The sequence below is a fragment of the Oryctolagus cuniculus genome, chromosome 4 (genome assembly GCF_051225735.1).
Source record: "Oryctolagus cuniculus isolate XC-2025 breed Fujian yellow rabbit chromosome 4, ASM5122573v1, whole genome shotgun sequence".
In the NCBI taxonomy this organism is placed as follows: Eukaryota; Metazoa; Chordata; class Mammalia; order Lagomorpha; family Leporidae; genus Oryctolagus; species Oryctolagus cuniculus.
The window spans coordinates 60728153-60744644 of record NC_142870.1 but is presented as its reverse complement, the minus strand read 5'-3'; the positions used below and the strand labels follow the sequence as shown (position 1 = coordinate 60744644).

At 39.2% G+C, this 16492-nt stretch overlaps 1 protein-coding gene across 14 annotated transcripts in view; it reads left to right on the top strand.

Moving 5' to 3' along the window:
* Positions 1–16492, top strand: part of CBLB (Cbl proto-oncogene B) — a 234226-nt gene that overhangs the window by 112871 nt on the left and 104863 nt on the right. For all 14 annotated transcript variants that reach the window (XM_089330699.1, XM_070072025.2, XM_002716724.6 and 11 more), the window contains one exon: positions 15862–16018. In XM_089330699.1, the coding sequence (XP_089186825.1) occupies positions 15862–16018 (157 nt within the window). The remainder of the gene's footprint in view (positions 1–15861; positions 16019–16492) is intronic.

Below are 16492 nucleotides of genomic sequence, written 5' to 3'. Positions count from 1 at the left end.
GATCTATTCAGAGCTCTGTTTAATGCCTCTACCTTTGATTTCCTGGGTAAGGAGTGTGGACCTTCTTTGGTCGTCTGCATTTTCCTGGCACTAAAGAAACAAAGAAAAATGATCTTTCATTCTCTATTAAGATACATGTTTTCCTAGCATATTAATTACATCAGTAGTTAATGAAAAGGAAATTTAATTATATTTAATTAAAAGAGGGTGCACAGAAGAAACTAAGCAATTTTTAGTATAATTGTATAGCAGATACTCTAGAAAGAATGAAAGAAAAAGCATTCAAATAGAACTGAACAGAATTGCCAGTCAATATTTGTAGTACTTTGTCAACTCCCTTTATTTTGAGTTTTAAAAACCGAAGTATCTTTATGTCAATAAGGAAAATAAAAGCCTATTTCAGGTCTGCTTTGCCCATTTCATTGTAGAAAGATCCTAGATTACAAACAAACAAACAAAAAGGCCGGCACTGCGGCTCACTAGGCTAATCCTCCGCCTTGCGGCGCCAGCACACCGGATTCTAGTCCCGGTCGGGGTGCCGGATTCTCTCCTGGTTGCCCCTCTTCCAGGCCAGCTCTCTGCTGTGGCCAGAGAGTGCAGTGGAGGATGGCCCAAGTGCTTGGGCCCTGCATCCCATGGGAGACCAGGAGAAGCACCTGGCTCCTGCCATCGGATCAGCGCGGTGTGCTGGCCGCAGCGCGCTGGCTGCAGTGGCCATTGGAGGGTGAACCAACGGCAAAGGAAGACCTTTCTCTCTGTCTCTCTCTCTCTCTCTCTCACTGTCCACTCTGCCTGTCAAAAAAAAAAAAATTGTTAAAAAAAAAAGTGAAACAAAATAAATAAATACTATATCTCTCTGTAACTCTGACTTTCACATAAAGAAAAAAAAACTTTAAAAAATAGTAAAAAAAAAAAAGTTTAAAAAAGCACCTAAGGAATGTTACAAAGAACTGACTAGAAGCTTTTTAAGAGGATGTTACATACTGTAGTAAGGAGCCTCCTCATCTATTTAGTGGGAAATGCTCCAAATGAGATGGAATTTTTACAACTTCCACAGAGTTCAAAGGGAGATACATAGTAATTCTGAGATTGAATAAATGCACTCATATTTGTCTTAATCTTGTTTTGTTCAGCTTTTTTTTTCTTTATCCTTTATTCTGACCTCCTGAGGAAGTGACAGTTAGCTCTGTGAAATCAACATAATTAAGGTTTTTTTCTCTAGTGAAACTTGACTTTATTAGAATCAAGAGCATATTTTTAAATAATTTTTTAAGATTTATTTTATTTATTTGAAAGACTGAGCTACAGAGAGAGGTAGAGATAGAGAGAGAGAGAGGTCTTCCATCGCTGGTTCACTCCCCAGATGGCCCCAACAGCTGGAGCTGCGCCAATTTGAAGCCAGGAGCCAGGAGCTTCTTCCTAGTCTCCCACGCAGGTGCAGGGGTCCAAGGACTTGGGCCATCTTCTGCTGCTTTCCCAGGCCATAGCAGAGGCTGGATCGGAAGAGGAGCAGCTGGGACTTGAACTGATGTCCATATGGGATGCCAGCGCTTCAGGCCAGGGCTTTAACCTGCTGCACCACAGCGCTGGCCCCAAGAGCATGTATGTTTATTAACATTTTTTTTGTTTTTTGACAGATTTAGACAGTGAGAGAGAGACAGAGAGGAAGGTCTTCCTTCTGTTGGTTCACTTCCCAAATGACCGCTAGGGCCGGCGGGCTGTGCCGATCTGAAGCCAGGAGCCAGGCGCTTCCTCCTGGTCGTCTCCCATGTGGTGCAGCCATCTTCCACTGCCTTCCAGGGCCACAGCAGAGAACTGGACTGGAAGAGGAGCAACCAGGACAGAACTGGCGCCTCAACTGGGACTAGAACCCGGGGTGCCGGCGCTGCAGGTAGAGGATTAGCTAGTGAGCCGAGGTGTCGGCCTGGACTTTGCTTTTCGTATTCACAGTTGTACTTTTAAAACTTTGCCTTTAGAGCCCCTAAGAGCAATAGAAACCTGTTGATAGATGTTTCTTTTTAAATTTTTCATTTATCTCTTTCATTTAAAAGGCAAAGAGATAGAGACAAAACGAGATCTCCCATTTGCAGATTTATTCCCCAAATGCCACAACCCGGGCTCTGCCAGGCTAAAGCTAGGAGCTGGGATCACAATCCAGATTTCCCACAGGACCCACGTGCTTGAATCATCTTCTGCTGCCTCCCAGGATGCTGAAACCAGGAGCACAGCCAGGACTTGAACTCCCTCACTTCCACATCGGACGTGGGTTTCCCAAGTGACGTCTGAATCACTATGCCAGATGCCCTTGCCATGATAGTTTACAAGCAGGAAAGTAGTCACACCTGAATTAGGTGGCTCACTCTTGCTGCAGTATGGATAATGAATTTGAGAAGTGAGTTCAAAACCCTTATTTTACTCATTGCTGACTTACTCCTAAAATGCTTTTCAAGCATACAGTATATCAACTACCTATGTTTGAATATATACATTTTTATTTTTTGAAGTAGCCTTGCATATCTACTACCATATATTGTATATTTTCATATACATAATATAAAAAAGACACACAATAATGTGCATCTAAAATTGTTAAATGTAAATATGATGTCAGTATTTTCTTCTCATTCTGGAAAGGATCATCTGTATACCCCCTAGGTCTACAACTGTCCCACTGCACACATTTTAGAAACTGAAAAATAAGGAGAAAAGTGAGACAGAGGTGAGGTCTGAGACTATTACAGATCATAATGGCTAAATAAAGAATGCATGCATTTGTGAAACAGAAATTAAGTTAACAGGATTTGATTATGTCTAAGAAGGTATATGGTAAGAGGGGAGGTCAGATGTGAAGCCCAATCTGTGATTTGAATGCCTGGGTATCATTCAATACATTAGGAAAAATTGAAGATGAGATACGGAGAAAAGTTCATTCTGGCATGTATTCAGTCGCATGCACCTGAATTAATCCATGTGTGGGATGGGGATCCCTGCCACAGCATTGAAGCTGTAGGAAAAGAATATACAGGTAAGCAGGTAGAGACTTTAGAATGCAATACCTCTATGAGTTTGCAGATTGACAATCTCTGGAATATTTTCTTTGGTCCCATATAATATTTAAGCAAGGGGCTGGCACTGTGGCACATCCTCAGGTTAAAGCCCCAGCCTGCAGTGCTGGCATCCCATATGGGTGCTGGTTTGAGTCCTGGCTGCTCCTCTTCTGATCCAGCTCTCTGCTGTAGCCTGGGAAAGCAGTAGAATATGGCCTACATGCATGGGCCTCTAGACCCACTTGGGAGGCCTGGAAGCAGCTCCTGGCTCCTGCCTTCATTGGTCAGCTACGGCCGTCACAGCAATTTGGGAAGTGAACCAGCGGATGGAAGATCTCTCTGTCTCTGTCTCTACCTCTCTCTGTAACTCTGCCTTTCAAATAAATAAATCTTTAGAAAAAAAGTGAAATTAGTGTCTAACTCTTAAATATTTTTTTGTTTATACACAAAAAAGTTACAATGAAAAATTGAGAGTAATGGTACCAATAGGTCTGTACTGTGACAGAGCCAGAGTTGCATGCCCTGGTTGCCAGTGTGCTCTTTGGATTTTCTCTTTCAGCCTCAGAAACCTTACCTAGACCTCTGCTCATTTATATTGTGTTCTTGGTCTCAAGGTGAGTTTTTCATTTCTGAGAGATATGTGAAACTATTGGACTAATTCGTGTAGTCTCCAGAGAAGGCTCAGGCAATTTGAAGTGAGTAGATACTGAAAGGATTCTGCTAAATGAAGTATGCCCAGAGGAAATTTAGGGAATTTTGGAAGAGTCACTAGAAAATTGGAAGAAAGATCTGGGGAATGTGGTGTTACAAGAAGCCAAAGGAAGATAGGACTTAAAGAAAGAGGGAGGTGAACCAGGTAATGATAAAATTATGATCTTATCGGGTACATTAAGATTTTGACTACTTATTTTACCCCTATATTTTATTAGATATTCTTTCTCTCCCTCCCTTCTCCCCTCCCTCTCTTTCTCTCCCCTCTTCCCCTTCTCTCTTTCCTTCCTTCTCTTCCGCCTCTCCCTTCCCCTCTCCTCCCTCTCCCTCTCTGTTTCCCTCTCCCTGTCTCTCTCTCAATCTGCTGTGCTAAGTGAGGAAAATGCTTTAATGCCATTTGCTGAGACCATTCATATTTCCTGAGTATTTCTGAATGTTGCACGCATTACTAAAAATTTGAAAATTATGTTTCTAAATTGTTTCTGAAGTATTATGTAAGGAATCTTCTATGTGGGGCATTATTTTTTTAAAAAAAATCATACTTCATATGTCTCTATTAGTTCTAGTCAGCTGAACAGTTCTGACATAATTCATTTAAATGGTGTTTAAGTTACTTTCATAGTCTCGAAAGTTCTTATGTTATACATTTATGACTGAACATTTCTGAAAATGTTTTTAATATAATGATCCATCACCTCATTACAAAATTAGGCTTATTTCAAACTAATCTAAAGTGAAATTACATTGTGTTTTAAAAAGAGAACCACATGAAGATATTTGGAGAAGGACTTATTTTCCTGGAAAGTATTTAATAATGAGCCCTGGATTCACAGAGGTCCTCATTCCTCATCCCTCTTTATATTTGTTCCCTGCTCTGTTAGATGTTTCTACCTTGGCAGAGAAAAAACAAAAAATATATTTCTTCCTGGAGTCAGGAGTATGTTTGCTTAAAACCTTGTAAAATAAAGAGTGTATTTCTCCCCAGATCAAAAGACAGTCATGCCTATTGCCTTTTATAAAATATTTGGGCTCCATAAGTTCTGAATTCTACTCTAGTAACAGAACACATAAATGCAGTTGTCACCTAGCCCTCTATTATTTTGAAGGAATTAAGTCTCAAAGAACACGAACAAGACAGTGCTGATATTCGTCTGGCCACTGCTCTTGCTGTAAGAAAGTCCTTTCTCTTTGACTCGGAAATCCACCGTCTTCTGTCAGAATCCATGCAACTCTTATAGGCTGACTTGTTACCTTGCAAGAAGCATAGAATCAAACACTTTATAGATCGTGTTTAGAATTGGTTTGTGCTGGCAGAGGAAACTGTTTTAATAGAAAAGTAAGTAAAGTTTTTTTTATAGTTGATATGTAGGGATTTATTTTTTGTAGACGGGCTTCTAATGATTTACCTTAATGTTCCATATTTTGATTGTTGCTTCTTACTAGAAAGCACAATAATGATGTTCCCCTTTTATTCTTGTTTTTGCTTTGTTATTCTTCAAATAAAATGTATTCAGAATATTAGCAGTTTCTCTTACTAAAAGAACTTCTGGGATATAGTAGTTTCTCTTACTCAGAGGACTTTTGCAGACATACATATACATAGCTGTATCTAGAGTTTTTCTTGTTAGGGTTTTAGAAGTGTTGGAAATTACTTTGTTTGCCTCAGTTTAGCTTATACATCTAGTGGACTTCATTGCCTATTAACTTAATTGGTCTACACTGGGAGATTTATGAATAATTTTGTTTTACTACTGACTCTTTTGTTTGTAAGGCTGAGCTCATATGACTAAAGGGAACATCATTTTAAAGCCTTCTTATGTTCTTCTGTGGCAGGACTTTCTAATTATAGGGTATATAATTTTACAGTTTTATTTAATGTGACCCCAGCACTTCAAAGGCATCTTGCTATGGCCCATGAGCTATTGTATCTCATGAACTTTCTAAGTATTACTGAACTTTGAGAGAAAACACAATAGTTGTGCTTTAGAAAGAAAAAAAAAATCCCTTCTTTTAAGACCGAATCTTCTTGTTGATAGATGGCTACTAACTGGAAATATCTTAAATGCAATTTTTTTTTTTGACAGGCCGAGTTAGAGAGAGAGAGAGAGAGAGAGAAAGAGAAAGGTCATCCTTCCATTGGTTCATCCCCCAAATGGCCACTAGGGCCGGCGTGCTGCACCTATCCGAAGCCAGGAGCCAGGCGCTTCCTGCTGGTGTCCCATGCGGGTGCAGGGCCCAAGCACTTGGGCCATCCTCCACTGCCTTCCCGGGCCACAGCAGAGAACTAGACTGGAAGATGAGCAACCAGGACAGAACCGGCGCCCCAACCGGGACTAGAATCCGGGGTGCCGGCGCCGCAGGCGGAGGATTAGCCTGGTGAGCCACGGCACCGGCCTCTTAAACGCAATTTTTACATATTATGTGTGTGCATATATATAGCGATAGATAGATGATGTATAGATTATACTTGTAGCTCCTCTTCCTATGCTGTTCTGCCACCAGTAAAGTTTATTTTGAAAGTCAGAAAATAAAATGGAATTTATGTTTACAGTAATTGCACGCCTGTGGTAAATTTATTGTTTTTATTTTCAATGGTTAGGGTGTGAGACTAGAAATAGAAAGCATCAAATCTGCCACGAGGAGGAAGTCACTGAGAAAACCAAGAATAAGACTGAACAAACTTTTATCCTTTTTCCTACAATTATATAAAAATTGTTGTGATTCTAAATTTAGGTTTCCAAATAGAAAATGAGAATATATGTCCACCATACAGAGAAGTATGCTTGTTTGCACTGTAGACAAAGTGTTAGGAGCTTTTCTGTAAAGAGAAGAAATATATCACAAGCATTCAGTGTCTGTATGTTTCTCTGAGAGTCAGGAATTTTTGTCTCTGAGAAAGCATGGTTAGATGTAATTATGAATGTCTGTGGTAACCTTGGTTACCATCCTATCAGAAATGAGTTGCTATTTGGAAACTCTGACCAGAATGGCTCTGATAGGCTCTTTCTGTGGATTGCTTGAAAACAGTTACCTTTCCCTTATTGATGGAACAGCAAAGGCAGTAATAGCATGATAAGGACCTCTTCCCATATCCTTTAAGAAAGAGTCATTACAAACAAGATTGGATTTAAGTAATAACTGTAAACAAAATGTCAACAGACTTAAGAATTGCAATACAAGCATTTTCGTTCATAATAAAAATCAGAACATATTAAATATCTTATGAATATCTCATCATCTTCTGAACAAAGCCAGCCCTCCCTTTAAAGGTACTGACACTGAACATGTCTTTGTTGATCAAGGTGAAGTTTCTAGTAAAATTCTCCAAGTGAAAATAGGAATAGCTTAATGGAGTTAAAACAGGTTTTCTGTTTGTTTTAATGTCAAGATCACATTATATATATTCCTGAGCTAGCGTGGATTTTAAACGACTCTCATCAATCTGCTACCACCACAGCCACAAGACAGCCAACAAAGAAATATGTTGATTGGCTTCATTGTTTTCTGGCAGTTACTTTGTCTATTCCCACATTTCTTTCTTTCCTTTTTAATTTTGGATTTTAATGTAATTTTTTAAAGATTGATAAATAATGTTTGATTTACATAAACAAAAGTGCCTAAGTAGAAAATGTAGGATGAGGAATTTTCACAAAGTGAACACATGTAAATGCTACCCAGTACATATGGAAGTATATAGGTAACCTGAAATTCCAATGTCTTTCCCCTCAATTCCTTGGCAAGTCCCAGATAGGACTACTGCCAGCAGTATTGTTGCATCAGAGTCGTGATGCTCTTTTTTAAAAACAAAATCTGGCTTCTTTATGGTATTTATGAAATACAGCTCTGTTCTTATGTGTTGCATTATGTTGTTCATCCTTCTCGCTTTATTTTATTGGCTCTACCACAATTTATCTGTTCATTCTGTTGATGGACATTTTCTTTCTCTTTTGCATTATTATTAATAATGCTGCTATAAGTGTTTCTTTTACATACTTTAAATATATATATATATATATTTTCTTTGGGTATATGTGAGTGCAAGGTCCCTGGTTTATGTATAGTTTTAGCTTTAGTGGACTTCAAAACAATTTTTCAAAATAGTTTTAATTATATCATCTGTGAATAGTGCCTAAATGTTCTTATTGCTTCATATTTTCCCCCAATGCTTTATAAATATCATTCATCTTTTTGTAATAAGTTGATCTGTTGTGGTAGAATGGACTGTCATTGTGTTTTTAATTTTTATTTCCCTGAGGAGTAAAGAAGTTGAGCACACTTTTATTTGTTTAGTGAACATTTTCATTTTCCTTTATTGCATATGTATGAAAATTGACCCAATTTCTTTATTTTTGGACATTTTTATATATTAATAACAGATGTGCATCTTTTGTTGATTATATTCGTGTAAATTATTTCTCTCAAAATGTGCCTTTTTCATTTTGTTAATGATACCGTCTCATGTATACAAGTTTTTAATCTACTTTTCCTTTAGATTCTATTTAAATTTTTTGCCTCTTCAAGAGTAATACAGATAATTTCTTACATTCCTTCTAAAATCCTTATTATTTCACCATTTATATTTAGCTAAAAATTCATTTAAAATTTATTTTACATGATGTGAGGTAAGGGTGAAGATTCAGTTTCAGACACCCACAATCACACACACACACACACACACACACACACATCCATTTGGCCCACCAATATTTCTCAAAAATTTCATCTTTTCTCAGCTTCTGTTCATATATTATTGATGTTTATAGGTCAAATGTCCATCTGTGAGTACATTTGTTTCTTTTTTTTTTTTAAGATTTGTGTTTATTTAATTGCAAGTCAGAGTTACACAGAGAGAGGAGAGGCAGAGAGAGAGAGAGAGAGGAGAGGCAGAGAGAGAGAGGTCTTCCATCCGATGGTTCACTCCCCAGATGGCCGCAATGGCCAGAGCTGTGCTAATCTGAAGCCAGGAGCTTCTTCCGGGTCTCCCACGCGGGTGCAGGAGCCCAAGCAATTCTTTTACTGCTTTCCCAGGCCACAGCAGAGAGCTGGATTGGAAGAGGAGCAGCCGGGACTAGAACTGGTGCCCATATGGGATGCTGGCGCTTCAGGCCAGGGCGTTAACCTGCTGAGCCACAGCATTGGCCCCAAATACATTTGTTTCTGAAACTTGTTTGTCTATCCTTGTGCCTGTGTCACAGTCTTAATTAACACATAGTGTAAGCTTGTTATTGTGCTTATTGAAGACTGTCATGTTAAATATTGCTCTTGATATTTCTTTATAAAGGTTAGAATAATTTTATAAATTGCTATTAAAAATGCCTCGTGGAATTTTTGAATTAAAATAAATGAGATTTACTTGAAACCAAGTGAAACAACAGGAAGAACAGAGAGAGATCTTCCATTGGCTGGTTCATTCCCCAAATGCCTACAAGAGTCAGGGCTGGGCTAGGCCAAAGCTAGGAGCTCAGCACTCAGTATGGTTCTCCCATGTGGGTGGCAGGGACCCTAGTACTTGGGCCTTTACCTAATGCTTCCAAGGTAAACATTAGCAGGAAGTTGAATTGGAGGAAGAGGCAGCCAGAGCCAAACCAGGTACTTCATAGGGGATTTCCATGTCCCAAATGGCAATGTACCTACTGCTACAAACACACTTCCTTACCTCCTCTAATTTTTTTATTGGAGTTTTGTTAATCTGTAAATCATTTAGGAGAGAATTGACATTTTTGTAATGCTGTGTCTACAAATCTATTAAGTGTCATATCCCTTTATTTTATGTTTCATATTTTGTGTGTGTATATGTATTATAGCCTTGCTTATCTTCTGTTAGCTTTATTCCTATTTATTTGGTTTTATCAGAAAGCAATATAAAAATCACGTTTAACATGTTATATTCTAGATATGTTCTACTAATACTGACATCAACCATGGTCAATTCTCTTTAAAATTTGCCCTGTGTATTTTTTGACATATAAAATGATGTCATAGGCAGATACTGTTTATGTTTTTAGTTGATTCCTTCTATGATTATATAATATATTTAGAACATTTTTAGTATATCTCTTTTCCCCCTTTAATCTACTAGAGCATATAAGAAAATTTCTGCCGTGGGGCTGGTGTTGTGGTGCAACTTGTTAAGCCATGGTCTTTAATACCAGCCTACCATATGAGCACCACTTCAGGACCAGGCTACTGTCTTTTCCATCTACCTTTCTATTAAGGTACCTGGGAAAAATCAGAAAATGGCCCAAGTGCTTGCATTCTGCCATGCCTGTGTGAGACCTGGGTAGAGTTTTGGGCTCCTGGCTTTGGGCTGGAACCAACCCAAGTCATTGCAGCCATTTTGGGAATGAGCCAGTCTGCCTTTCAAATAAATAAAATAGAAAGAGAGAGAGAGAGAGAGAAGAAAGGAAAGATAGCAAGTGTTAAAATCCACAAACCAGGGCTGGCGCCGCGGCTCACTAGGCTAATCCTCCACCTTGCGGCGCCGGCATACCGGGTTCTAGTCCCGGTTGGGGCACCGGATTCTGTCCCAGTTGCCCCTCTTCCAGGCCAGCTCTCTGCTGTGGCCAGGGAGTGCAGTGGAGGATGGCCCAGGTGCTTGGGCCCTGCACCCCATGGGAGACCAGGAGAAGCACCTGGCTCCTGCCATCGGATCAGTGCAGTGCGCCGGCCTCAGCGCACCGGCCATTGGAGGGTGAACCAATGGCAAAGGAAGACCTTTCTCTCTGTCTCTCTCTCACTGTCCACTCTGCCTGTCAAAAAAAAAAAAAAAAAATCCACAAACCAACCCTGAAAATAAGAATCACTTGTAATTTTTCCACATTCCATTTATCATTACTCAACATTTGTAGTCATCATTCCAGAAACTATAAATAGTTTGGAACTTTGAATAGCAATGGCTGTAGCAGTTTTGAAATTACTATTCCCATTTAATAATGTGCCGTGAAACACTTTCACATGACAGTAAATTATTTTGCTGCGCAATTTTAATAGCTTGAAAAATAAAATATTCTTATATCTGAATGTATTATTTTGTTACAAGTGAACATATTTGTTTTGAATTTTTTGCTATTATAAACAACAGTGCATTGATGAAACTTGCGCATGAAGCTTTGCATTGTTCTATGCTTGGTATTTGGAAATGACTTCCTTACATGAAATTCTCTAGAAGTATGCTTTTAGGTGAAACTATAGACTTTGAAACTTGTTGCCAAGTTGCCTTTTAGAAGTTCTGTGTAAGTTCTCATTCAAACCAGATGCATTTGAAAGCTTCTGTTTCCAAACAGTCTACCTAGCTTTTGTGAAATTTTCACCTATGGTATGTGTCATATTTCTTTTTTTCTATTACATTACCAATAAAGCAGTAGTTTCAAGAAAAAGTTTCCATCTGTAATTATCTTTTATTTTATTTTAAGATTGGAGGATTTTTCAAATCAGTGTATCTGATGTACTGCTTCACTTTACCCAGAATGAGGCAAGCCTGGCTGATCCAATGATTTGTTAGTTGCTGACCTGCTGATACCTTTTAAGCTTTGTTTACCTGTGTGTGATCTTGTTTTCTCTGAAAGGGTACTCTGGTTTTCAAGCCATTTAAAGATAATTACTCTTGATTTTTTTATAGTCAGACTAACAGAATTATAATATAGCTTTGTATGCTGATGTCTTTCTCTTATGATGTGGTATGAGAACTGTCACTTAAAAAAAGAATTTACTTATGTGAAGATGCAAAGAGAGAGAGAATAAGAGAGAGAGAACCTTTGCTTCCTTTCTGCCCAAACAACAGCTTACTATGGTCCAAGTCAAAGCCTGGAGCTTCATCCAGGTCTCCCATATGGGAGGCAGGAAACCAAGTACTTGAGCCATCATCTGCTATATTAGCGGGAGGCCGTGTTGGAAGCAGAGGAGCCAGTACTTGAGCCAGATGCTCAGATATAGGAAGGAACACCATACCCACTGGGCTACAGTGCCCATCCGATCGCTTTTTTTTTTTTTTTCATTCTTTGTGGATTGACGGTTGTTTGTGCCTTTCAGTGTATTGTAAAATCACTTGAACTTGCAGTAAATGTGGACTGTAATTTAAATTGCAAATAAACAACTTAAAATATTTCTGGATTGGTGAGTGCTTGAAATTGTTTTTTTTTTTTTTTTTTTAAGATTTTATTTATTTATTTGACAGGTAGGGTTACAGACAGTGTGAGAGAAACAGAGAGAAAAGTCTTCCTTCCGTTGGTTCACTCCCCAAATGGCCGCAACAGCAAGAGCTGTGCGGATCCGAAGCCAGGAGCCAGGAACTTCCTGCTGGTCTCCCATGAGGGTGCAAGGGCCTAGGGACCTGGGCCATCCTCCACTGCTATCCCAGGCCACAGCAGAGAGCTGGACGGGAAGAGGAGCAGCTGGGACTAGAACCGGTGCCCATATGGGATGCCGGCGCAGCAGGCGGAGGATCAACCTACTGTGCCACCATGCCAGCCCCAGTGCTTGAAACCTAATAGACCCTTTTATATTCTGTTCCATGCATTTCTCTTTTGCTTTGCCTTTGCCCAGGTCTCTGGCCGCACACTGGAGTTTGTACATGTTTGTGAAACAATTTCCCACTAATGTTTCCTCTTACTTCATCTCGAGGGAAAGAGGAAGTAGAAATCACTGCTGTCCGGTTGCTGGACTTTAATTAAGGGTGTGAAAAATCCCTTCTCTCTCTCCCCATTCTCCCCACACAGGAAAGAACGTGGTAGCAATTTGCAGTTCTCTTTGGAAAGTTTAGACTCCATGTGCAGTCATTTTTGAACAATGCTTTTTTTGTTTACTTTTTTAAGGCATCTTTATTTTCTTCTTCTATTACTTCACCCAGGGAGCCCCCTTCCCTTAGGACTCCTGCCCACTAGATACACACCTCCTACACATGGGGTCGGGCTGGGGGTGGTGTTTTGGCAACGTGATCAAAGGAGTAGTATCTATTACATAAATTTTGCATTCAATAAATTAACCAAGTACTGCCTTAGCTTCTTTATCCATGTTACTTCTCTTAATTCCAGGGAGTTAGTTCCATTGCATGAGTGCCTGTTCGGATGTTGAGTTTATCACAAGTGAACTGTAATCGTTTCATTTACCTAAGTACTGTGGACATGCTTTCCTGGTTGTAAATTGTTATTCTGAATTAATGTGTAAGATTAAAATTGTAGAAGTGTGTATGCACATTTCTATAAGTTGCTGTGGGAAAAGAAGTTATATTCTGGATGCTTGTTAAATATTAGATGAGTAGGTGTTTTTTTTTTTTTTTTACAGGCAGAGTGGACAGTGAGAGAGAGAGACAGAGAGAAAGGTCTTCCTTTGCCGTTGGTTCACCCTCCAATGGCCGCCGCGGCCGGCGCACTGCGGCCAGCACACTGCGCTGATCCGATGGCAGGAGCCAGGAGCCAGGTGGTTTTCCTGGTCTCCCATGGGGTGCAGGGCCCAAGCACCTGGGCCATCCTCCACTGCACTCCCTGGCCACAGCAGAGAGCTGGCCTGGAAGAGGGGCAACCGGGACAGAATCCGGTGCCCCGACCGGGACTAGAACCCGGTGTGCCGGCGCCGCTAGGTGAAGGATTAGCCTAGTGAGCCGCGGCGCCGGCCGAGTAGTTTTTTTATGGCAACATATTGAAGGTATCTATTTTGCTAGGTTTTGTTTCTATCCTTTGTATAAAAAATCCTGACATTTATATTTGGCCAATTTATTTATGTTTTATAATTTCTACACAAAGCAAAAAAAGAAAAGTTTTGTAGCTTTTCTAGACCAAAGATAACATCAATACCATTTTTCAATGGTATAGTAGATCTTTGATTAACTCTTTTCACTCTGAATATTATGGTTCATGTCCCTTTTATGTGTTGAATAGTGGAGACTTTACTTTGGGAAAGACAAATATGCTTCTTTGGCACTATGTCCATGGTAAATGTAATGAAGCAAGACATAATTGTATGTTTATATTTTACTATAAATCAATAGATTTCTAATGTTATTAAAATTTTCCTTGTTCTTTTAAAACACATCATTTTGTTAACCTAATCAGAGCCTGACGTCAGTTTCTTCTAAATGGCGTCTGATGTGGTGTCTCTCTTTAGTTGTCTGTGGTTTCCTGTTTTGTTCATACATAGAGAAGAGCCTTCTGAGGTATTAAGCCTCATATTTTTCTTCTTTTGATGGTACATTAAACCTAAACTTTCTTATAAATACAGCCTGGTCATGCAAGCCACTCTTATGATTCATTCCTGCCACTTCCCAGATGCCTTTTCTAGATTCTTCCAGGCCTTTTTTTTCTATCCATCAACTAACACTTCTTATATCCACCTCCTTCATAATTTTTAAATGTTACAAATTTTATTTCTACCCCAAATGTTTGTGTTCTTCATGCGCAAAGATGGTTATCTTGTATTTCCATGGTCATATTTCCCAGCACTGCCTTAACTTATTGTTTAATAGATTAGTGACTCTCAAGGTGTCTAGATCGTCAGCATCAGCATCACGTGGGAACTTTGGAGAGAACTGTAAATTCTCAGGCCATATGCCAGTCCTACAAATGAGAATATATTCAGTTGGGTATCAGTAGTCTCCGTGTTAACAGTCTCCTCTGATGACTTAGATGTTTGCTAAAGTTTGACAACCACTGCTTTAGATGATTGTTAATGAATATCAGTGTTGTACCTAATGGTGATGCCTCATTGGGAAGCTTGGCATAGGATGTGACCAAGCAGAATTCAGTCCATTCTGCAGGAATCTCATATTTCTCAAGAGAAATTGGTAAAGGAAAACCTAAACTTTAAGTATTTGCTGTCTTTTAAGAGAATGACTATTGTTCTTGTGCTGTTCTATTTTAAGAACTGCACTTTAAAAATTTAAAAAATAATGGTTTCATCTGTTTTAGGCAAAGGCCTTTCCAGTTCTTACTGTGTGTTCTAAATGGAGAAAGGTTAGCTAAAACATGCTTAAGATGTTACTCATTGTATAGTGTAGAGGAGAGTGAGTGAATGTTGGAAACTGGTCAGGCAGGGGCTGGTTAAGGGGAGAGACCTTGCCCTGGACTATTGTAGACTCTTCTAAGATTTTTACTCACGTGATTGCATTAACTATTAAAGGTTTTTGCATATATTTAATAAAAAAAGTTGATTAACATATTTTGGCTAAAGGCATGAGGTAGCGGTTTGTAGTTATCTTAAAAACTAAGGTTTCTCTGTGTACTGATATGAAAGCTTAGATTGTGTGTGTTGTTGATCTCTGTGGAAAACATCAGGGTGATGGGAGTAATATTTTTATGACCTCTGACCTTAACTTTCTTAAAATGCTGTATACACATTATTATTTTGTGCATTGAATAAAGGTCCCCTGCTATTGTGTGGACCCATCATCATCTCAGGACTATTTTAAGAAAATAGAGGAAGAATTTAATTATGATTCATAGCTAAATAACCTTAATGTACAAAAATGAAAGTGCTGTGACACATAGAACTTTTTTTTTTTTTTGACAGGCAGAGTTAGACAGTGAGAGAGAGAGAGACAAAGAGAAAGGTTTTCCCTCTGTTGGTTCACTCCCCTAATGGTCGCTATGGCCGGCGCACTGCGCCAATCCGAAGCCAGGAGCCAGGTGCCTCCTCCTGGTCTCCCACGCAGGTGCAGGGTCCAAGCACTTGGGCCATCCTCCACTGCAGAGAGCTGGACTGAAAGCGGAGCAATTGGGACAGAATCCGGCACACCGACCAGGACTAGAACGCGGGGTGCTGGTGCTGCAGGTGGAGGATTAGCCAAGTGAGCCGCGGCACTAGCCGACACATAGAACTTTGACCATAGCATCTTCTTAGTGATGTATTTCTAGAGCTATCTTGATAAAAAAAAAAAAAAAAAAAAAAGACTGAGGAAAAATTGATTTAAATTTTGTCATATTCTTAGCAAATGCAAAATTATCAACTTAGCAGAGTCCACCGCATATGATCTGAATTATGAACATCCTCAACTATTTATCCTTTAATGCAAATACAATTATATTAATTTTATAATTGAATTGTGCCTTTTCCATGGCAGGTATGTCTTAAATGACACTTGATTCAATTACTCATTTTTCTTCCCTTTGTGCAGAACTATTGTACCGTGGAAAGTATTCAGACAGTGCCTTCATGAAGTCCATCAAATTAGCTCTGGCTTGGAAGCAATGGCTCTAAAATCAACAATTGATTTAACTTGCAATGATTACATTTCAGTTTTTGAATTTGACATTTTCACCAGGCTATTTCAGGTAAGCTTTATACTTCTTAGTCTCTCTGCCCATCCTTTTCTCAAGTCCTCCCTGTGTGTGTGTGTGTGTGTGTGTGTGTGTGTGATATGTTTTCTCTGTCTCTCTTGCATACACATACACATATGTACAAACAGATGAAAAGTAGTCTCATTCTTGGTAGTATATAATTTTCTTGTTGGTAAGTGTTTTCTCTTTGCTATTTGTCTAAAGTGAGTCCTTTGGCATAAATTTGGACTATCAGGTGCTGCAAACCTTGTAGTTGCTTGTTAGTTTTGCATAGAAAGAGCTGAATATTAAATTGCTTATTTCAACTATTTATTTAGTCTCTCACTTTGCTTTGTAGATCTTTTAGCCCAGAAACTTATACAATACATCCTTATCCTTTAATGCAATTAAATACAATACACTGCCAGAGATGTATTCCACCTTCTACCTTCTCCCTGTGTATTCTGCATTTTGTGAGATGGAAAATAG